Genomic DNA, 22,501 nt, shown 5'->3' with positions numbered 1-22,501 from the left:
AAAACAGTGCCACCTGTAAACGAGAGTGTGACCCAAGGTGTGCAGCTGGTGAGGGGACCCAGGGCTGAAGGTTGCTTGATTGGTTTAAGTAAAGCCAGGTCTCCAAAGACAGATGCTCAATCCCTCCTTTTTTTAGAAATACTCGTATCATGCTCAGTTTGTTTCTTAGACACACCCTTCCTTCTCCTTCAAAGCCTCCTGTGCCATATTTTTTAAATAAAAACAAATGGAAACTAATTCACGTGTTGGAAAGTGTCACCAACCCCCTCCCACCATTGCCAGCCCTGTTCCCCACCTCCCCCTCCCCTTGTGCTTCCTTCGTCCAGCCCAAAGGACACTGGTCATTGTTTCCGGAATGTCCAGAGGCAGCCAGCCAGGCCTGGGCCACAAGAAAGTGAAGGAGCTGGGGGTGGTCAGCCTAGACCATTTGTCCATGTATTTAAAGGGCTGCCCCCTGGAAGAAGGGCTGGGCCAGCGCTCTTGGGGACCAGAAGGCAGGTCAATAGCAAGAATTAGGAGTGACAAAGTCACAGATTAGGCCCGATGTCAGGAAAACTCCCAAGAGTTGCTGCTATCTCTGTGTAGAATGGGCTGCTCCTCTCTTATTTTCTGTTCTTCCAACAGAGCCTGCGGGGTCATTTATTGGGTGGGCCGGCTGGACTCCGGAGTCTGTGCCAGCTCTCACCGTGTGTGGCTGTGTGGAAATGCCTCCTAAGGTCCCACCTCCACACCTTAGCCCGTGCTGTTCTCTCTACTTGGAATGCCTTTCCTTGATTTCCTTCCTCATCTCTCCTTTTGCAATCACGGGATTAATAGCTACCGAAAACTGTTATATTGTCTGGGTCAGTCCCTCATTTTACAAGAGAGGAAACTGAGACGCAGGGAGTCATCAAGCACCTACTATGTGTCAGGCACGTGCTGAACGCAAAGAAAGACAAAACACAGAAAAGACCATCCGTGTTCTCCAGGAGCTCACAGCGTAAACGGGGAGAGCACAGGTGAAAACAGCATGTGCAAACAAGATGTGTTCAGGATAACTTGGAGATGATCGCCAGAGGGAAGGCGCTGGCCCTAAGGAGGACCAGGAAAGGCTTCTCATAGAAGGTGGGATATCAGTTGGTACTGAAGGAAGTCAGGTGGGAAAAGCAGCAAGGAGAGGATTCCTGGTGTGAGGGGCTAAGAGGGAGCTGAGATTTGAACGCAGGACCTCTTGACGCCAAGTCCAGGTTCCTTGTCTCTGAAGAGCCCCTCGGCTTCCCAACGCCCTGGTGTCTCGTGCCTCTCTCTTAGGATGGATGTGCTGCTCAGGTCGTCCTTACAGAATCCTGGGCCCTGGTGGGGCTGTTTGACTGATGCCGCACAGGTTCCTGCCACTGGTTGTAGACCCACCAGAGACAGTCACCACCTGTGTAGCCAGCCTCAGTGTCCTCATCTGTAAAATGGGGGTGAGAGCCCTCTGCAGGTTTCTGGTGAGGACCAGACAGTTGTCTGTAAGGTGACGTACTCCACGCATAGGAAGCTTTGCAAAGTGCCTTACCACTATCATTTCACTTGATCCTCACCACCCGGGGGGGACTTGTTGGGGTTCAGTTGGTTCAGTCCTGTCCGACCCCTGGACCTCTGCCCTTGGGGTTCTCTTGGCAAAAATCCTGCCAGAGTTTGCCATTTTCTTCCGCAGGGGCAAACAGAGGTTCAGTGACTTGCTCAAGGTCGCACAGCTAGGAAGTTTCTGAGGCTGGATTTGAACTCGGGTCTTCTGACTCTAGGTCCAGTGCTCTGTCCACAGTGCTGTCCACTGTCCACTTGGATTGTATGCGGCTGCTTTCATGTAAAGGCAAAAACAGTCCCTGCCTTGGAAGAGCTCAGGTTCTGTTGGGAGAGACATGAAAGCAGCCACATACAAACGAGATGGATGGCTGTAAATGGAAGGGAGATGGGGTACAGCTCAGTCTTTAAGGAAGCCAAGGGAAAGGACGTACTTTTTTTTTCTTGCTTTTTTTTTGGTGAGGCAATTGGAGTTAAGTGACTTGCCCAGGGTCACACAGCTAGTGTCATGTGTCTGAGACTGGATTTGAACTCAGGTCCTCCAGGGCCAGACCTCTATCCCCTGCGCCATCTCACTGCCCTGGGAACGGACATTCTAATGGAGAAACAATGTGTAAATAGCTGAGTCTGTCCGAGCTGGCTCCAGAAGAGATGGAAGGCAGTCTCCAAGGGCGGAGCGATTTCTCCACGGCTGGAGATCCCCAGGCAAAGACGATCCCTGTTGTGATTCTCTGTTGTTGTGATTCATGCCCCAGGCAGGTGGTTGGACCGGTGAGCCCATCTGGGGGAGTGAGTCCTGTTGGCCTCAGGTCCCATCGCAGACAACCAGAGCCGGGCGACCCTGGGCGAGTCCCAGCCTCTCTGACACGCCTGGTCATCTCCTAGCAACCGCAGCCTCCGCCTTCGGAGGACGCCTGGGCTGAGCTCTGCAGAGCTCAGGGACTGTCCCAGTGGGTTGGGCTTTGGGCCCGCTTGCCCATTGATTGGCTGGCGGGTCTTGAGGAGGTGGGGAGGCTGGAGTTTTGCTGTGTGTTGTTTTGGGTCAGGACCCGGGACCTCATTGATATTGAGAAGTCCCAGGGAGAAAGCTCCCTCTACCAATGCCGGTGATTACCCGCTTGGCCACTGAAGGTCTCAGGCGGCATGCTAGAGCAAGGCAATGCAACAATAGTAACAACTAATAATAATAACAACTTAGATGGCAGCGTAAGGCGTGCCTGGCACTTTGCCCCCATTGCCTCCTTTGTCTGGTCCACAGACGGCACGTGTCACAGGTAAGGCACGCGCCTGTTCTTCCTGGCTTTCGGGCCAGGCTCTCTCCACTCTCTGTGTATTGCGTGGCCTTTCATCAGAGGCGAAGGCGCCATCTTGCTGCCACCCCAGCCCTGTCAGGTCCTTGCCGGAGTCTGACACTCAGGAGCTAGAAGAAGATGCCCAGACATTCTCTGTTTCTCTTCTGTGTTGTGTGGCCCTAGGAAAGCTCTCAACGACCCTGCGCCTCAGTTTCCTCAGCCGTACAGTGAGGATAACTATAGCACCGACCTTGCCAGGTGGTTGGGAGATGGCTCAGCACGGTGCCTGGCTCATGGGTGCTGTATAAGTGCTCTTCCTTTTCCTCCCCTGCGCTGAATGGTTTCAGCACTGCTAGCTGTGCGACCTCTGGCTCTTTGAGCCAGCTGAGTCTGAATCATGAGCCCATCAGAGCAGAGATCTGATCTGGAAGACACCCTGGGGACTCCAGCCTTCTTCTACAGTTGGGGAAGCGGAGTCTCAGACAAGTTAAAGGAGCTGCCCAAGTCCACAGAGTCAAAGTTGTAGAGTCAGAAGGGACCTCCTTCAGGGCCATCGAGTCCACCACCCCCACTTTATAGATGAGGAGACTGAGGCCTTGGGAAATAAGGGATTTGCCCAAGGTCACGCTCGTAAGCATCAGAGATGGGGTTCGGACCCAGAACCTGCTCCCTGTGGGGCCTGTGGTAGTGAGGACGGGAGTGGGAGGGGGGTGGGCACACGATGCCCAGGGGAGCGGAGCGAGGACAGCTTGGGTCACGCAGAAAGAAGCCAGGAACGTCACGGCCCTTCTCTGACAGCCTCAGCCTCTTGTGGGTCACAGCCAAGCGCTTATCTGCTGGTTTGACTATCACCTCCGGGAAGACTTGGGGTGAGATGGACCCCGACCTTCTCCCCAGCCTGGGCCTCGAAGGGGGATTCACTTTCCCTTGTGGGAGGGAGTGAAACAGGAGGAAAAAGCCAGAGAGAGGCTCTTCGTGGGCCTACTGCGCAGTCCAGGGTAGATCATGCACTGGTCCCTCTGGTTTTAAGCCGGCAAAGGAAATGCAGCGGGGGGGCTGTGATGGACTCAGGGCCCAGAGTCAGGGAGACCTGAGTTCAAATCCAGTCCCTAGCTGTGGGACCCTGGGCAAGTCACATTAACCCTGCTTGCCTCAATTTTCTCATCTGTCAAATGAGCTGGAGAGGGCTGTGGCCAACCGCTCCAGCGTCTTTGCCAAGAAAACCCCATGTGGGGTCACAAAGAGTCAGATACGACTGAAAATGACCACGCAAGAGCGAAGTGCCAGGTCATCTTCAGAGCAACCAGTGTGGAGCACAGCGTCTGCAAAGGCGACGGGCCTGGGCTGTCTGCAGTCATTCTGTCCTTCCCTCCCCGTCCCACCCTTCTGTCTCCTCCTGCCCTGGAGAGAAATTGAGATCCTTTCAGAGGGGAGCCCTTGCCCCCCTCCTCTCTCTTCACCACACTTCTACTCAGCTCTTTTCTTCCTCCCTTCTTCCTCTCCCAAGCACTTCCTCTGCTGAAGTACTCTCTCATCCCCTCCTGCCTCTTCCAAGACAGTAATTTATATTGTATTTTAAGGTTGGCAAAGTGCTTTATGCAAATTATCTCACTTGAACCTACTGGGAACTAGGTGCTATTATCATCCTCATTTTACAGATATGGAAACTGAGGCTGGGAAAAGTTAGATGACTTGCCCAGGGTCACACAACCATTAAGTGTCTAAGGCTGAATTTGAATTCAGGTCTTCCTGACTACAGGTCAAGCACTCTAGCCATTGCACCACCTACCTGCCTCTTGGACCACTATCCCTTAACCTGCCAGACCCTCAGTTTCTTCATCTGTAAAGCGAGGGGCTCAGTCCCTTCCAGCTCTTGAGCTGTAATTCTGTTGACATCCAGTGCCCTGCACATAGTAGATGCTTTGGAGTTAGCATCGTCCCAGGTGTTGCCCCAGCTCCGACTTCCATCATACTTCCTAGATCACCAGGGGCCTCGTTGCCAGACCCAATGTCCTCTTCTCGGTCCTCGTCCTTCAGGGTTCCTCCAGCGCTGAACACCACTTGGTCGATGACTCCCCTCTTTCCTGAAGCTTTCTCTCCCACCACCTGCTTTGACCACACACCGGACTGGTTTTCCTCCTACCTCTCTGACTGCTCCTTCTGCCATTTTGCTGGCTCTGCCTCCTGTAGTGGTGCCCCAAGGCCAAGGCCTCCATTAGCTCCCTGTTTTTCTCTCCACATGCCTGGTTCTTCCCAGATCTCCTTTCTCCTCTGGCAGCTGAGCCATTCTTCCAAGCCCAGTGTCCATCTCCAACCTTCTCCCAGACTCTGGGCCTTTAGCTTCTCATCCCCTCAAACTCAACATATATAAAACAAAACCAGGTTCACCTTCTTTTCCCCCACATCCAGCTACCCAGTGGGCTTGGCCATTTCTATGGCCATTTTAACCCCCCTGGGCCTCAGTGTGTAGACATGTCTGGCCCCCATGGTCCGTTACACATTTAGAGCTACACTCTTAGGGCCTGTGAGCCCGGCAGCCTTCTGGTCAGCCTGGACTCCTCTCTCTCTGAGCCCCGTCCCCAGCTGGACATTAAGGCTTCTTGATTTTTCTCAGCGTCTCTTGCGTTTGTCTTTTCCTTTCTCTGAACTGCCATCCCCCATTCCAGCTTCCACTTGCCTTGTTCCTGGTCCTGGCCAGAAACTCTGAGGGTCTTCCCCTCCCAGACTGATACTCTTGTGATGGTAAATGGGCGGTCTTTCATCCCAATTCTTACCTAGCCCTTAGGCATTGAATGGGTGTTGCCTCAGAGCAACTGAGACCTGGGAAGGACCTTAATTTAGAAAGGCCCAGGCCGCCGGCTACATCCAGGGCCATCTCCAGCTGTCTGGACTTGTGTGTTGCCACTGGGCTTTCTGGAGGAGAGAATGAGGCTGGACTGCACGGCCCTGCCTCACTTAAACCCGCTGGAGGGTCGAGACGTCACCCTCCTGATGCTCCTCTTCTAGAACAACAGCATCCTCGTTCCTGTGCTCCTTAAGCTGTTCCTGAACTCGTAGCAACCAGTTAACTAGGATGTGTTGAGAATGCGCCACATTCTAGGTCTGTGCTATCACTGGAGATGCAAAGACAGGGGAAGCCTCCCCTCAGGGAGCTTACAGGTTCTAGGGGGAGAGGACGTGGACCCAAAGTTGAGTCAGCAGGCATGCATTAGGCACCAGCAGAACAGCCCCTGCCCTCAGGGAGCTCACACTCCGTGGGCAGAAGTGACGAGGACGCGTGTAAGCGTGCACACAGCGTGTATCCTCTGCGGTAGCTGGGGACCTCCTCATGATTCCCCAGACACTCGGAGCCCGTTCTCCCCATTCCTGCAGTGAGATAAGCTCGCAGCTGCCAGAACTGGGCCCTGACGATTACTGCCCTGCCCCCGAGCCCCACCTTCTGAGAAGCTCAGCACCCCCCCTTTACTCTTCACCCCGGGGGGCTCCTGAACTCCCAGCCTGCTTCCTGCCAGCTCTGCCTGCTTGGCACCTCGACCGAACAAGCCACTCGATGCTCCCCTCCCCTCTGCAGGCCGGATAATGGGGAAATCACTGGAACCTGCTCCTCCCAGCCTGGGCCATCTTGGGACCTCCTCCCCCCTGGCCTCCCTTTCCGCCCCTGTCCATTGAAAGGTGCTGGACTAGCTGGTGTCTGACAGGCCTTCCAGCACCCAGACAGCTTGTTAGAGAGTGTCAGTGATGACCCTGGCCCATGAGGGCCACAAGTGTAACATGAATAGTAAGTAGCCCAGCCCTCCCCTTCCCATCCCTCCTTTGAGCCTCAGATCTCCTTGTGAGGGGGGCGCCACTGTTCCCCCAGTTTTACAAATGAGGACGTGAGGGCTAATGATTAATTTATGTTTGTTTTATTACTGAATGTTATTTATTATTTTTTCACGGTAATTAAGAATTAATCTTAATAAGGGAAGCAAAGACTTGCCCAGAGGCACACAGTAAACTCCTGAGGCAGGATTTGAACTCAGTTCTTCCTGACTTTAATTTCTGAGCGATAACCCCTGATCCAGGATCACCTTTCTGGAGTGATTTGGTCTGAGGGTGTCAGGCTAGAATCTCCAAGGCTTCTTCTGATGCCCAGTCTATGATCCTATGAACTGTAGGATCACTGGATAAAACCTCCCCTTGTCACCTACAGCGTCATGCTGAGCAAGTCGTTAGGTCAATCAGTGAGCATTTATTAAATGCCTGCTGTGTGCCAGGCACTGTGCTGAGTGTTGGGGATATAAAAGAGGCAAAGGGCAGTACCTGCCTCGAGGAGCTGCTCACTGTGGAGTGGGGGAGTCAGCATAATGACAGCTGCCTTATAAGCAAGATACAGACAGAACAGGAAGTAATTAAGACAGAGGATTGGGGAGGGCTTCCTGTAGGAGGTGGGATTTTAGCTGGGCCTGGGAAGCCAGGGAGGTCAGCAGGCAGAGTGGAGGCGGGAGGGCTTTCCGGGCAGCCAGAGAGAATGGCCAGAGCCACCGAGAGGTGGAGGGGCTTGTTCAGGACCCAGCCCGCCACCCGGGGTCACTGGAAGGGGGAGAACAGGTGGGGGAGCGGGGCAGGTAATAAAGGACTTTGAAGGCCCACGAGGTTTATATTGGGGGGCATGTCACTGACGTCCTGTGACCCCAAGCCTCCCAGTCTCTCTGGGCCACAAGCGCAGCCCAGTCCCAGGTCTGTGGCAGCCTCGACAATGATGGTGCTTGCGTGTGAGTGAACACCGCCATCTTGTCTGTGTTCTCGCCCCCTTTTCTGTGTTCCCCCTGGCTGCCGGCAGCCTTCCCGGGAGCCCAGAGCACCCCGGGCATTGCCGCACCTTCTAAAGCAGCCGCAGGAGGAGGAGGGATGGTGCCCCAGTGCCCACCCAGCTCGGGGGTCCCACAAGCATGCTGGTGGTTGGCATCCATCCGAGAGGGATCTGCCCTGTGTCCTTGCACACCTGCCCTCCCAGGCTTCCAGGGACCAGCAAGGAGGCCAAGGGAGGGGAGAGAGAGAGAGAGGTCAGGTTTCCAACAGCTTCACCATCTCCCAGAGAGCTGGGGAAGGTGGGATGGGGCAGAACCAAGGTGCCCAGTGGGCCGAGCTCCCAGAAGCCAGGCCTCCAACATGGAGCCTGCTGAGCCTCCACTCTCGGTAGAATCGGCCAGACCGGAGTTCAGATTCAGCCTCAGTCTTACCCTGCCTCAGGCTGCCTTTCCTTATCTTAAAATGGAGAGAAAAGGATTTCCTGGTTCAGAGGGCTGTTGTGAAACAGTTTCAGGATCCTTGAAATGCTCCGTACAGGTTCATCTTTATCATCATTCCTTCTTGTGCATGTTGCTTTTGCCTCTCTAACTGGCTTGTAGGGGTAAGAAAATGACTTGTCCTAATAATTATAATAGTAACGATCCTAAGTGACCTAGAAAACGCCGCTTTAAGCTTAACAAAGTGCTTCTCACAGCTTCCTCTCACTTGAGTCCTGGGAGGTAGGTGCAGTTGGTGGCATGATGCCCATTTTGCAGATGAGGACAGTGAGGCTCAGAGAAATGGTAAATGACTCACCCAGGGTAACACAGCTAGTAAGTGTCAGAGGTGGGGTTCGAACCCATCCTCCTGTCTCACTTCTAGCACAGTCCATTGTGCCTTCTTCTTTTATTGTCCTCGCTTCCTGCCAGCCTGATGCCTCCGGAGCCCCTGGTGCATCACGGTCCATGTTGGTTTGTCCTGTTTTCTTTTTGGGCATGGGCTAGATTAGGTAGCCCATTCCAGGAGCCCTAATAAGTAACAGTTGAGCCTCCTGTCAGAGACCTGCAGTGATGGGGAGCTCATGGCCTCCAGAAGTAAAGCATGCCCCATCCAAGTAACTGAAATTATTTGGAAGGGGTTTTTTTAATTTTGCCTCTTTGCCCCCAGGGCTCCTGCTTCTGTGCTCAGGGGTCATAGAGGAAGCCCTCCCCAGCCCTTCATTGTCCCCTGGATTAGCCAGACCTCGTGAAAGCTACATCCCTCCATCCGGTGTTCCTGGGCCCTTCCTTCCTCTTGGAAGTGAATCCTAGAAGATCCCAGCCCAGAGACACTGGCAGGTGTGCAGAAGGGGGAGCAGGGCAGTCCTGGTCATGTGGGGGCTGCCTCTGAGGCCAGCCCGCACCAAACGTGGAAGTCCACGGTGAGAGCCACTGTCCAGGCCAATAAAACAGGCCAGGACTCCATCCACCCAGACTTTAAATAGAGTCACTAAAGTGAGTGGGTGAGTAACCTTTGGCCGGAAACATTCAGTGCTCTGTGGGGTCCCCAGAGGAAAGGGGGAGGGAGGAACCTGTTTCTAAGTAAACAGGCCGCGCACAGGTGTGTAAGCTCACAGAGAATGTTGGATTCCAGCAAAGCTTAGCCACCGAGCCAGAGACCTGGGTTCAGATCCTGTCTAACACTTAGAAGCTGCGTGACCCACAGGCGAGGCATGGCTCCTCAACCTTCTGCTCTGCAAAATGGGAATGATCCTTGGTCATGCTGGGTTGGGATAACCTTCTCAGCACTTTGCAGGCTTCAGAAGGACTAAGTGAGCTCCCAGTCCTTGAGTGGCAAAGGGTTAGATAGTAGGAAGAGAGAGAGAAAAGAGGATTTTTGTTGTTCAGTCCTTTCAGCCGTATCTGACTCTTCATAGCCCCGTTTGGTGTTCTCTTGGCAGAAATACTGGAGCAGTTTATTTCCTTCTCCTGCTCATTTTACCAATGAGGAAACCGAGGCAAACAGGGTTAAGTGACTTGCCCAGGATCGCAATAATAATATTTATAAAGGACTTGACATTTAACAAAGTGCTCTCCTCTCACCAGGAAGGTAGTGAGGTAGGTAATGGAGGTGGCATCTTCATTTTACATATGAGGAAACTGAGTCTTAGAGAAGTGAAGGGACTTGCCTGGTTCTGGACTCAGAGAACCTGGGTTCATATCCAGTTTTTGCGCTTCCTGCCTAGGTGACCATGAGCAAATCACACGACCGCCCTCAGTTTCCTCATCTGTAAAATAGAGGAGTTGGGCCAGATGGCTTCAGATCCCATTGTTGGGACCCCCTTGGGCCCGAGCTGGGTTAGAATGACCTTAGAGGTCCTTCAGTTTAAGCTCCTCGTTTTACAGATGAGAAGCTGAGGTTGGGGGAGATGTCAGCCAGCTAGCATTGATTAAGAGCCTGGGGAGGCAGAGAGAGGCTGAAGCTGGCCTCTGCCCTCACAGTCTCAGAGGAGGCAACATGGCAACCCCATGCAGGATGGATTGGGGCTGGTCTTGGAAGGGAGGCCCATAGAAGGGGGCCCTTGAGCCAGGACTTGAGGAGGCAACGAGGGGAGAGCACGCCAGGCATGAGGGAGAGCCAGGGAAGGTGCCCAGTCAGGCCGTGAAGCACCTTGCATGCCAACCAGTGAGGAGGCACCATGCGCCTGGAGTGCAGAGGGGGTGCCACGTGTCTCCAGTGGGATATGAGCCCATGTCCCCTGACTACATTCCTGTGACTCACTCCCAAGGTGCCAGGCTCCCGCTCTTCACAGTATATCCCAGGAGTTCAGAGGAGGGAGAGATCAAAGTGGTTGTGAAAGAGATGGGATCCAAGGGGCCCCTTCCACATTGGGATAAGGCAGGAGGAGGAGGAGGAGGGAGGCCTTGCAGGTGGGAGAATGGCCCTGAGCAGTCTGGAGAGGGGCCTTCTTGGGTTCAGGGGCACTCAGGAAACCAGGCTTGCCAGATCAGCGGGGCCTCGTTGGATGGTAGCCAGAGAGAGATTGGGCGGGTTGGGTGAGAGCTCCTCCGACGCTGGACCGCCATGGGGAGTCCTTGAGCCAGAGAGCCCCCTGAGAAACTGTTGTAAGAAAGGTCAGTCTGGTGGCCATGCGCAGGACAGGCTCGATGGGGGAGACCCATAGGAGGCCCTTCAGGATCTGGCACCTGGCCAGCCATGCTGGGATCAGGATTCCGTGGGACCTGACAGCTGCTGGGCTCTCGTCTGACTCCCCTCTTCTGCCTCCAGACCCACTAAACAACCAAACTGCCCCAAGGGAAGTCGCACCCCTCCTTAAGGCAACCCAAGAGGGCAGTGGCAGGGAGACCAGAGAGGAGCGACTGAGATCAGAGGCTTCTAGAGGGAGGGAGCGCCAAGACTCAGAACAGAACCAAGTAGAAAGGACAAGGAGGGGACTGAACCAAGGGGCCCCCAGACACAAGCAGCCACAAAGACGGCGCCACTGACAACAGTAACGATATTCAGAGTCCAAGGGGACCTTCTTCTCACGGTGATGGGTCTGTGATGAGGTGAATTCCACATATCCGCATGGACATCAGTGAGGGGTGTTGGTGTCCAAGAAGGGGCTTTGAGTGGCATCAGGAAGACCCGGGTTCAAGTCTTGGGATTGGGCAAGTCACTGAATATCTCAGTGCTTCAGGCAGACCTCTAAGGCTTTCTAAAATAATAGGGGCTTTCAGTGAAGGGAGATTTAACAAGGGAGTTCATTTGGGGGCCCCTTTGGGCATCAGTCTCTGTTCAGTGAGCCTCTGGGCCTCTCCACTCATCATGGTGTCTATGGGGTTTTTTTTCAATGCATAAAATGAAATATGTAGGACTACAAAGGAACCTAATTATCTAGAAATGTAATTAGCAAAATATTCATAAAACCGAGTTCACCCGCCCCAGCCCAGAACCCTCTGTGCACACCAGCGTCATTGTGGGATCACAGAGTCAGAGCTCTATAAGGGACCTTAATACCAAATAGTCAGTCCGGTCCCCTCGTTTTACCAGTGAGAAAATTAAGGCTCAGAGACCAAATGACTGGGCCAGAGTGATGCAGCCCTAGAGGTGGTTTGGGGGTCCAGGTGTCTTTGCCTCACCATGCTGCAAATTTTCACACTCTCCTTCTCCTTCTGTCTCTGTCTCTGTCTCTCTGTCTCTCTCTCTCTCTGTCTCTTGTCTCTCTCCCTCTGTCTCTCAGTGTGTCTCTGTCTTTCTGTCTCTATCTCTCTCTCTGTCTCTGACTCTGTCTCTCTCTGTGTCTGTCTCTCCCCTCTCTCTGTCTCTGTCTTTCTGTCTCTCTCAGTAGATAGATAGATGTATAGATAGCAATATATAGATTTAAAGGTAGAAGAGGCCTCTGAGGGATCTAGTTCAATCCCCCCCCCAATTCCCATTTTACCAGTGAGGAAATTGAGGCCCGGGAAGGTCAAGTGGTCCCCCAGGCAGTGGCACACACAGGACATGGCCGACCTGCTCTGAATCCCCCCAGGGTACTTCTGGCTCACCTCCCCTCTCCCTCTTCCTTCCGTCTCCAGAGCAAGGCAGAGCTGTGTCTCTCCTGCCCTGTGCCAGCCTGTTCAGGCCAGCCAGGGTTGGGTTCACTCTATTTCTGTCTCTTTGGCTATAGATTTTTAGCTTGGATCCCGGGGCAGAGATTGTTCTTTTGAAAGAGAACACCTAGTTCTCCATACACAAGGCTGGCTGACAGCTATCAGACTGTGTCCTGACAGCATCATTCCCCTCCCCCACTGAGAGTGTAGACTTAGGAGAGCAGAGGTTACTGGGAGGCCCGTCCCCCCCCTCAGACCACCCCACCCAGACTTGGGGTGCTGGAGACAGAGCCACCAGGGACCTGAGAAGTCCCCGGGTCCAGCGCCTTGTTGTGCAGTTTCAGAGGTCTGGAGAGGGGCTTTGGCCAAGGCCTTGAAGCTGGGAGCTGTGACCCTCGAGACTGACTCCGCTGCCCCCACTTTCACACCAGCCCCACCCCCCAATCTTGATGTTGCTGAGCCAGGCTCCATCTGGGTCTCCTGAGCCCAGGCTCCTAGCGCCCCGTGGCTGGGGCAGGTGTGAAAAACACCTTAAAAAAAAGTAGCCTGCCAAAAATGTACTTCTAAAAGTGTGCATGCATTGTTCCAGGCTGGTGCTGAGGCCCTGGGGTGGGGCGGGGTGGGGCAGAGGGGGCTGGCTGCTCCAGATTCCAAGCGTTTAGAAGTGGGCTTTACTTGTCCCCTCGGTGAGAACTGCCCCAGGAGATCTCCCCAGGGCCCTCCCCTCCTCCCAGGCCTCCTTCCCTCTCCCCAGAGCCAGGCAGAGGCTGATGGCTGGCCAGCAGGGCTTCCTGGCTCCCAGCTCTCCCGGCCTCGGTCCTGGGCTGAATGCCTGGCTCTCCTCTGAGGCCTCATCTTGGGGCTGTCCTTGGGAATACCCAGGCTGGGCCCCAGTCCTGGGCCAGAAGATGAAGGGGATGACTTCCTTCCTCCCACTCAGCGCTGCTCCCAACTTTGAGGGTCCCAGAAGACGTTGTTAGTTTTGCAGCCCCTGGTGGCCAATGAAGCTTTGTAGGAAAACTCAGATCACAGATTGAGAGCAGGAAGGCCCCAGAGGCCACTTTTTCCAGCCATCATTGTTTCAGAGGTTTTCATGGTTGCTGGTCAGTCTCCAGATTGGCGTGGGTTCGTGGGCAGTTGTGGATTCTCTCCAGTTTTCAGCAAAGTTCCTTCGTGCTGCTTTTCATATTCTTGCCTTGAAATGTAGCATTTCTCCATCTGCCTGAGTTGGGTTTCCCCCCTATAGCTGTAGCAGAAAGAGTGCTGGATGTGGAGTCAAAAGTCTCAGGTTCGAATCCTGACCTACTTTTTTGCTGTCTTCCTAATTTACCTAACACTGCTGGGCCTCTGTGTCCTCATTAGAAAAACCAAGGGGTTGGTTTAGAGGCCGCTCAGAGGTCTAATAAACACTCTGTGAGTCTGCCCAAGGCAGCTAATGTGGCTGCTCTTCCAGCCTTGGGTTACCTGTCCATACTCAAGCACCCCAGGGCTTTCCCAAATCCCCTACTAAGTATATGTTGCCCAGAGATAATAAAATATGTCAGTGGCCACCCTGGACGACATAAGGCAGGCCTCAAACTTGGAGCAGGCTATGTTCCAGGGGGAAAAAGTAGTAGAAGTACAAACCATGTAAGGCAAATCTTATTTTCCCTGGAAAGTGTAATGAGAAACAATTATGTCCCTAGCTTGGGGCCTGACTTGTTTGTTTTTAAATTATCTCAAAACACCCTATTTAATTAACTCTTTAATCATAAGATCACAGATTCTGAGCTGGACTGAGTCCAACTCCCTCATTTGACATTTGGGGAAACTGAGGGCCTGAGCACCGTAGTGGCAGTTTTTCTTACTCCAAATCCAACAAATCCCACTGTTTGTCAGCCACACAAATGCAGTATTAAAAGTTAGCCTGCAGATAGATAGGCACTGGGAGATTTACATCTGTGTCTAAGCAGACAGAAAGCCCTTTGAAAAGCCCTTTACAGTTAATATTTCATCTGAGCCTCACAACAACCGTGGGAGGTGGGTGACCTCATCATCCTCATTTTACAGATGAGGAAACTGAGGCAAACACAGTGAAGTTGCAGAGCCAGGATTGCAGGCCAAGGCCTCTGACTCCAAAACTACCAGGGAGCTTGAGCTCAAATCCCACACCCCATCTGTAGGCCCATGGAATGGCCTGTGCAGCCCCCCCCCCCGACTCTTTCCAGGGGCTGTGAGTGGGGTCACCCACTGGCAGGTGGCTCAGCCTGAAGATGTGTCATGGCCTGTGGCCGTGGCCGGTTTGGTGATTGCTGCGGGTGGGGTGGGAGTGTTTGATCTGGGTATCCCTGGCAGGGGAGCCCCAGGGCCAGGCCTGGAGCAAGCCCGGGTTACAGGCAGTGCCAGGGGCCAGCAGCCTCAGAGGAGGAGTCCTGGATGCTGTCCAGCAGGGGCTGAGCTCTGGAGGATATCCCCCCCCCAGTCCAAGCCCCAGGGATGGGTGTGAATGGGCTGCAGGGCATTGGGCCACATTGTTTACAGCCTGATGAAAGAAAGGCCTATAAATAACTTGGGTGTAACTGGGAGCCCTGGGTACAAATTGGCAGCTAGAATGTGAGCTCCCTGAGGGCAGGGACTGTTTTTGTACCATGGAGTCCTAGATTTAGAGCTGGCAGGGAGGCCCTGGAGTGCGACCCCTTCCTTTCACAGATGAGGAAATCGAGGCCCAGCAAAGTCCAAGAGATACTGCTCGGATCAAACGGTAAGCATTTATGAAGCACCTACTATTTACATTTATAAAGCAGCCACTATATCCCAGCTCTAGAGTCAGCAGGTCTGTCAGACGCCATGCAGTCCAACCGTGTCACACAGGCCATAAGCTGCCAAGCCGGGATTCAAACCCAAGCCTCCCAAATCAACACTCTGGGACTGCACCAAAAGGCATTCTCTGAATTCCCAGCACCTTGCACCCAGCAGGTGCTCATGAAAACTGTGGAATGCAATAGAATTGCCCCTGAGTTGAGAGCTACCCTCCCTAGCCATTAACCCCAAATATAACCCAGTTGGGAAATAAAGGAAGCCTTCAATATTGCTCGAGAGGCAGCAGCAGTCACAATGTCCTGGGTTCAAGTGCTCTCTCTGACCCATGCTGGCTGGGTCACCCTGGGCTAATCACAACCTCTCAGAGCCTCCAGGCGGCTCTCACTGAAGTTCAGGTGCCAGTCTGCGCTGGACGGGGTGCTGCCCCAGTAGGAGTATCCTCCTAGCCGATGAAATAATGTCTAGTTTTGTTTTTAAAAGAGATTTCTACTCAAGCCTCCTCCTGAAGGAAAAGAAGGAAGCTCTGAGTGAGCAGGACCTGTGGAAATGCCAACTTCTGCCTGCCTTGAGGCCTGAGGAAGGAAGATGGGGAGGCCTGGCTGCATCTTAGCTCCTGGCCACACTGTGAGCTCCGAGAGGGAGAACGTTCCAGCCTGTTCTGCCAGGGGAGCTTTCAGAGAGGCAGGACGTGGTGCTGAACCAGCTAACAACGGGATGGCAAAAAAGGCATTTCTGTTTGGAGGGGCAGCGGGCAGCAGCTGCTGAGGAAAGTCGGACCCACCACCTGCAGCTGCTGCTGCCGCCACGCTCCTCGCAGGTCCTGGACTCGTCCGGGGCTCCATAATTATACCTTGTGGCAGGGTGGATGGGTGCCCAGCCTTCAGAACGTGCATGTAGCCAGCCTGCGCCTGGATACTTATCTCTGGCCACCAGGCCCCGCCAAGAAGAATCCTGGGAGCTGCAAAGCAATTGCTTAGTCGCTGAGCAGCATTTATTAAGCATCTACTGTGTGCCGGGCACAGAATGCAAAGAAAATAAAATGGTCCTTGTCCCTCGCTTCAAGAAGCTTACATTCTAGCAACCAACAGGCATTTATTAAATGCCTACTATGTGCCAGGCACTGTACCAGGCAGTGAGTAAGCAAAGACAAAAATGAACCAGTCCCTGGAGCTTTAAAGGGTCATTTTGGACTTGGAGTCAGGAAGACCTGCTGCGTGGCCATAGGCAGGTCGGTTCATTTCAACCCAGCGGTTTGTTGAGTATCTAGTGTGTGAGGCCCATAGTGCAGAGGGGAAGTGTGGCCTAGTGGTTAGAGAGCAGGCCTCGGAGTCACACACACACATGCAGGCACTCTGCCTGACCCTTTTGGGGTCACTAACTGTCCCAGTGTCCCAGGCTCCTCTCCAAGGGGACATATTCAGAACAGCTGCACATCTTCCCCATTAGATTGTAAGCCCCTTGAGGGCAGGGACTATCTTTTGCCTCTCTTTGGAGGGAGGCCTGGCCTGAAGAGAGCAGCTTCAAGGTCCCTATGAAACCTGAGGCCGGAAAGATTGGCCTTGTTTGCCAGCCTCCCTCTCCCCTGCCTCCTCACGGGCTGGCACTTCCTCCAGCTGTGACGAGTGGCAGGCATGGTACCTGCTCCGGGCCAGTCACCCCTGGGAGGGGGGGGTGCTTCCCGCAGGTTTATTGTGAAGATACAAAGAGGAGGCTAGTGCCTCCGGAAGATCAGAAGCAGCAACAATGAAAAGAATGATGGAGAGAGTGCTGGGGAGGGGCTGGCTTTGGCCTGGGGGCTCAGAGGGCTATGGAGAGAGCCCCTGACTGCCCCATTCTACAGATAAGAAAGCTGAGGCTAGAGGGGCTCAGTGACTCACCCAGAGGAGCAAGGTGCGAGGCTGGGATTCCAGTCTAGGTCTTTACCCCCAGATCTCCTGCCCTTCCCCCTGGACCACACTGGAAAGCCAGGGGACAGACTGTGCCGACCAAGTAGGCCAGATACACCACGTCTCAAAGTCGTGCTTGCTGCAGAGCACGGGCCCAGCCTCGTGCCGGGGACAGGAATCACTGGTCTGTCTCACTCTGTCCCCCTCCAGCCACTAAAGTGACCTTCTTAAAGCAGACAGCTGACCCGCACCCTCCCCACTCACTCCAGGGGCTTCCTATGGCCTCCAGTATCAAATGCAAAATCCTCAGTTTGACATTCAAAGTCCCCCCCCCCCCAGCCCCAGGCGTCTTACCCTTGCCCCGCTGCATGGACTCTTGGGTCCAGCGACCCCAGCCTCCTCACCATTCCAGGAACCAGACCTTCCACCTCTGGACTCTGGGCGCTCTCTCTGGCCTGGACCGCCCTCCCTCTGCTCCATTTATCACCACCCCCACGCCCTCTTCCTTTAGGGCCCCACTAAAATCCCATCTTCTCCAGGAATCCTCTCCCAGCCCTCACAATCCTGCTGCCCTCACTCTGTGAATCACGCCTGTTCTTCTTGTGTGTAACTTCTTTGCACATGTGTGTTTGCCGGTTGTCTCTCCCATTAGATTGTTAACTCCTTGAGGGCATGATCAGTCTTCTGCATCTTTTTGTATCCCCAGCACTTTGCAGTCAGGGGCAGCTAGGTGGCACGAGCCTGGAATCAGGAAGACCTGAGTTCACATGTGTCTTCAGACACTAGCTTTTGAGACCCTGGGCAAGTCACTTCCCGCTGTTTGTCTCAGTTTCCTCATCTGTAAAATGAGCTGGAAGAGGAAATGGCAAACCACTCCAGTCTCTCTGCCAAGAAGACCCCAGATGGGGTCATGAAGAGTGGGGCATGACTGAATCGACTGAGAGCGGGCACTGAGCCCAGGGCCTGGCACAGACGAGGCTCTTGGTAAATGTTAATCGATTGATTGAGTCAGTCTCTTTGCTTTTGGATGCAAAGCAGCCTTTGAACTGTGCCGTAAAAACACCGAATTCTTTCCCTGGGCAAGCTAAATAGACTTATGGAATAAAGGCCGAATAGCCCAGTGAAATTACTGCCTTAGATTCAGAGCTGGATGGAGCCAGTGGTGGGACCAGAGATTTCAAGGTAGCAGGGACCCTGAGGACCCGGATCCAGTGCCTTCATTTCACAGATGAGGAAACTGAGGCCCAGAAGGGGGAAAGTGATCGATCTAAGGTCACACAGGTGCATCCACAGAAGCAGAAGCATGTTCTGTTTGGAGTCAGAGGACACTGGACCTCTCCTTATTGGTTAACCTCTCTGGGGCTGAGTTCAGTGACCTCCAGGATCCCTTCCAGCTCCCCACTGGGGATCCTGTGAAACCAGGGTTGGAAAGCTGGCTCTCTGTCTCCAAAAATAGAGCCCTTTCTTGTTTATTTGGTTTTTTTTTAATCTTTTTTCCCCCAATTGTATGTAAAAACAATTTTTAACATTCATTTTTTAAAATTTTGAGTTCCACATTCTCTCCCTCCTTGCCTCCTCTCCCCCTTCCCCGAGATAGTGAACGATGCGATATAGATTATACATGTGCAATCATGCAAAACATATTTCCATCTTAGTCATGTTGTGAAAGGAAATACAGAACCCCCCAAAGAACACCGAGAAAAATAAAGTGAAATATAGTCTGCTTCAGTCTGTGTTCAGAATCCATCCATCTTTGTCTAGAGGCAGATAGCATTTTCAGTCGTGAGTCCTTTGGAATTATCTTGGAGCATTGAATTGATCAGAGTTAGCCAAGTCTTTCACATTGTGCAGTATTGCTATTACTTTGTATAACATTCTTCTGGGTCTGTTCACTTCACTTTGTATCAGTTCAGATAAGTCTTCTCGAGTTTCTCTGAAACCCTCCTCATTATTTCTTATAGCACAAGAAGATTCTGTCACAATCATAAACCACAGCATGTTCAGCCGTTCCCCAGTGGATGGGCATCCCCTCGGTTTCCAATTTTTTGCTACCACAAAAAGAGCAGTTATAAATATTTTTGTACATAGAGGCCCTTTTCTTTTTTTGTTTTTTATCACTTTGGGATACAGACCTAACAGTAGTATTGCTGGGTCAAAGGGTATGCAAGATTTTATAGCCTAGCACCCTTTCTTCAACACCAAATTTTTTGGTCAATTCAACAAACATGTTTAAAGGCATTTTCCTGACCTTTGACTATTTCCTGACTTTACTGCAGACATTTGGTCCTAGAATCACAGAATCTCAAGAGATGGATTGATAGCAGGATGGGTGGGTAGTTGGGTGGAGAGAGGGATGGATAGATGAAAAGGAGGAAGGAAGGGGAGAGGGAGAGAACGAATACTTAGCTAGAGATATAGATATAGCTACAAAAAAAGGTTATTTTCTCTGACCTCAAGGAGCTTAGATTCTAATAGGAGAGAGAAGCATTGATGACATCCCCACTATGTGCCAGGCATTTTCCTTGGTGCTAGAATGTAAGCTCCTTGAGGGCAGGAATTGTTTTCTTTTTGTAAGCTCCAGCACTCGAACACTGTGCCTGGGCATTTGGTAAGTGCCACATAGATGTCTGTTGTTGACTGATTGATTGATTGGAGATGCAGATATAAAGTAAAAGCTCCAGGCCTTGTTCTGACAGGATGTCCTTGCTGGGACATCTCCCAGAAGCGCTCAGGCCACCCCTTTTCCTTCCCCTGCCACTCTGAAGAGGCTGGATGGGTTTGCCTCCCTGCTGGATTCTTGGCCTAGAGCTCCAGGAGCCACACCTAAGGGCCACCTGCCTGCCTGCCATGAGTCAGCGCAGTGCCCGGCATTCGCCTGGCCTTATAAGGCGAATGCTCCCAGCCTTCCTGTGCTGTAGCCCTGTGTCATTATCACCTGGAATGTTGCCTGCAGAGCCAGAGTGGTGGAAGATCAAGGTCCCCACCATTTCCTGTGCTTCCTGGGCAGTGTCTAGAGAGGGAAATGTGGGCGAGCCCCAAGCAGGTAGAAGTGGGGGAAGCTTGCAGGCTCAGCCTAAGCCCCATGGTGCTCCAGCATCCAGGAGGTGTCTGGTCTACCACCTGTCCTTCTCCCTGTGTGTCTGTCACAGGGTGTCCCCCAGGATTTGGGACAGCCACCCCCAAGGCCTTCCTTCTGTCCCCATTTTTGAATGTCCTTTAATCTGTTACATATTGCCACCCCCAGGGGTGCTGAATAAATGTTTGTTGAATGGAATCTTAACAGAGGTCATGTTGGCAATAATGATGGTTTCTGGCACTTAAGGTTTGAAAAGCACTGTATAGACTTGACCTCATCCGCGGCTCCCAGCGGCCCTCGGGGAGACATGGTGGCGTGGTAACCAGGGAGCCTTCACCTGGGCCCGTCTGTGATACCTGCAGGTTGGGTGACCCAGGGAGGGTCACTCCCCCTTTCTCCAGGGCCCCTGGACACTCTCAGAAGTCTGCCGGCTGCTGAGCCCGGGCTACTATTCATCGAAGGAAGTTCATAGATTTAGAGCCGGAAAAAATCCTAAAAGCCACCGAGCCCAGTCCCCTCATTTTACAGATGGGGAAACTGAGATCCGGAGATGTACAGTAACCTACCCAAAGTCACCTAGCTGCTTTGTTAGCGGAGGTGGCCTTCATGCCAGGCTCTTTGGGTCCAAATCCAAATTCAAAAAGTCCCAGAAGTCCATGAGCAGTTTCCCAGACACCAAGCAGCTTGAGCCATTCGTTTCGATCCCAAAAGCACTCAGGAAGCACCTGCTGGGTGCCAGGCACTCCTCTGCACCCTGAACAGCCACCTCAAGATGCCCCAGTCTCTGGGCAGACACCCCTGCATTTTGTAAAACTGCAAATCGTAGCCAGGCTGTTGACATTTCAAAGAGATAATGTCACTTTCTTTAAAAACAAAAATGTGTCTTTTCAGATCTCATTGTTGAAGATGTCCAGCAAAACTACCAACACCAATAGCGTGGCCCAGGCCCGGCGAACTGTCCAGCAGTTGAGATTAGAAGCGTCCATAGAGAGGATTAAGGTAAGACTAGTCCAGGTTCACAAGTGTGGCAAAGTCCCTTCACTAAAGCGTATTGCAGCCCAACTGTGTCATCTAAGGTGATGGGAGGGAAGGAAATGACAGCTGTGTCCCCTCCACATTTCATTTCTCTGTGCCAGTGGGGGTTCATCCTACTTGGAAAAAGCCCCCCAGAGTAGGAGGGTTCAACGGGAGAGCCTTAATGGTCTCATCCTGCACCTCCAGTTTTTCGTCTCATAAATGCCATCTTCAGTTTAGCACCCGTAGAACAGCTTGGGATGCAATTATCTGACATTGACACCCTTTTCTTTGGTGCCCCTCTGTTCCCTCACTCTACTGCTTATCACCTCAGAAGTGAGGCAGTGGGGGGGGGGGCAGCTAGGTGGCCCAGTGGATAGCGCACCGGCCCTAGATTCCGGAGGACCTGAGTTCAAATCCAGCCTCAGATACATAACACGTACTAGCTGTGTGACCCTGGGCAAGTCACTTAACCCCAATTGCCTAAAAGAAGACAAAATAAAAATAAGAAGTGAGGCAGTGAGAACAGTGTTAAGAATTTGGAGTCAAAAGTTCTGGGTTCTAATCCTGGCTATTTCAGGATTGTTACCTGTGAGTTTGTACAAGTGACTTCACCTCTCTGAGACTCAGTTTCCACATCTGTAAAAGGAGAGGGTAGGGCTAGGGGGTCTCCAAGGTCCCTTCCTGTCCCAGCTCCTATCAAGCGTTAGTTTTGGAGTCAAAGGACCTGGGTTCAAATCCTGATTTTGCTACTGCATGGCCATGAGCCTAAGTTTCTCCATCTGTGAACTGAGGGCCTTGAATTAGATGACCTGAGATTCCTTCCCATTGAAAATCTATGTTACATGACTAATGTGAAAGTACGCTTACTATGAATGTATAGGTACAGCCTGTATCAAATTGCACGCCATCTTGGGGAGGGAGGGAAGGAGAGAAAATTTAGAATTCAAAATCATATGGAAGTGAATGTTGAAGACTAAAAATAAATTAATTTTAAGAAATCCATGTTACAGTGGAAAAATGGGCCCCATATCAGAGGTCCACCGGGGTTTGAGCTTCCCCGCTGATGCTTACCTCCTGCACAGCCTTGGGCAGATAACATCTCTAGGCCTCAGGTTCTTCATCTGCAAAATGAGGGAGCTGGGCAGGATGCCCTGTATCTGTGATCCCATGGTCTCTGGTGGGAAAATCAGACTGAATTATGGTTGATGGGACCAGCGCTCTCCCCTAGTACTACAGGGGTCACTGGATCACAGATTTCCCTGGGCCTGGAGACAGGACACAGACATTTAACTGTTTGACTGACCCTACCCTGCAGCAGTCCTAACATTCTCTCAGGAGGCCGTGGGCAGGTATGAGGATTCCATGGGGCTGAACATTTGAGCCAGATGGTTCGGGTGCCCCCTTCCCAGCCTCCGTCTGGTGGGCATGTCTTTGATTCTGCTGCCCTGCTCTGTCCCTCTTTCCCCCCTCCCCGCCCCTGATGTCTTTAATGATAAATTTAGAAATTCTGGACTTTACCCCAGGCTTGTAGTGAATTGGCTC

At 52.6% G+C, this 22,501-nt stretch overlaps 1 protein-coding gene across 6 annotated transcripts in view; it reads left to right on the top strand.

Moving 5' to 3' along the window:
• The window catches only part of GNG12 (G protein subunit gamma 12), a 149,937-nt gene that overhangs the window by 121,916 nt on the left and 5,520 nt on the right, over positions 1-22,501 (top strand). For all 6 annotated transcript variants that reach the window (XM_078156708.1, XM_078156707.1, XM_020993002.2 and 3 more), the window contains one exon: positions 20,834-20,941. In XM_078156708.1, coding sequence (XP_078012834.1) covers positions 20,849-20,941 — 93 coding nt within the window. In that variant the 5' untranslated portion in view covers positions 20,834-20,848. The remainder of the gene's footprint in view (positions 1-20,833; positions 20,942-22,501) is intronic.

The sequence above is a fragment of the Phascolarctos cinereus genome, unplaced genomic scaffold (assembly GCF_003287225.1).
Source record: "Phascolarctos cinereus isolate Bilbo 61053 unplaced genomic scaffold, phaCin_HiC Scaffold_5;HRSCAF=322, whole genome shotgun sequence".
Classification (NCBI taxonomy): domain Eukaryota; kingdom Metazoa; phylum Chordata; class Mammalia; order Diprotodontia; family Phascolarctidae; genus Phascolarctos; species Phascolarctos cinereus.
This window is presented reverse-complemented; position numbering and strand designations above follow the sequence as displayed.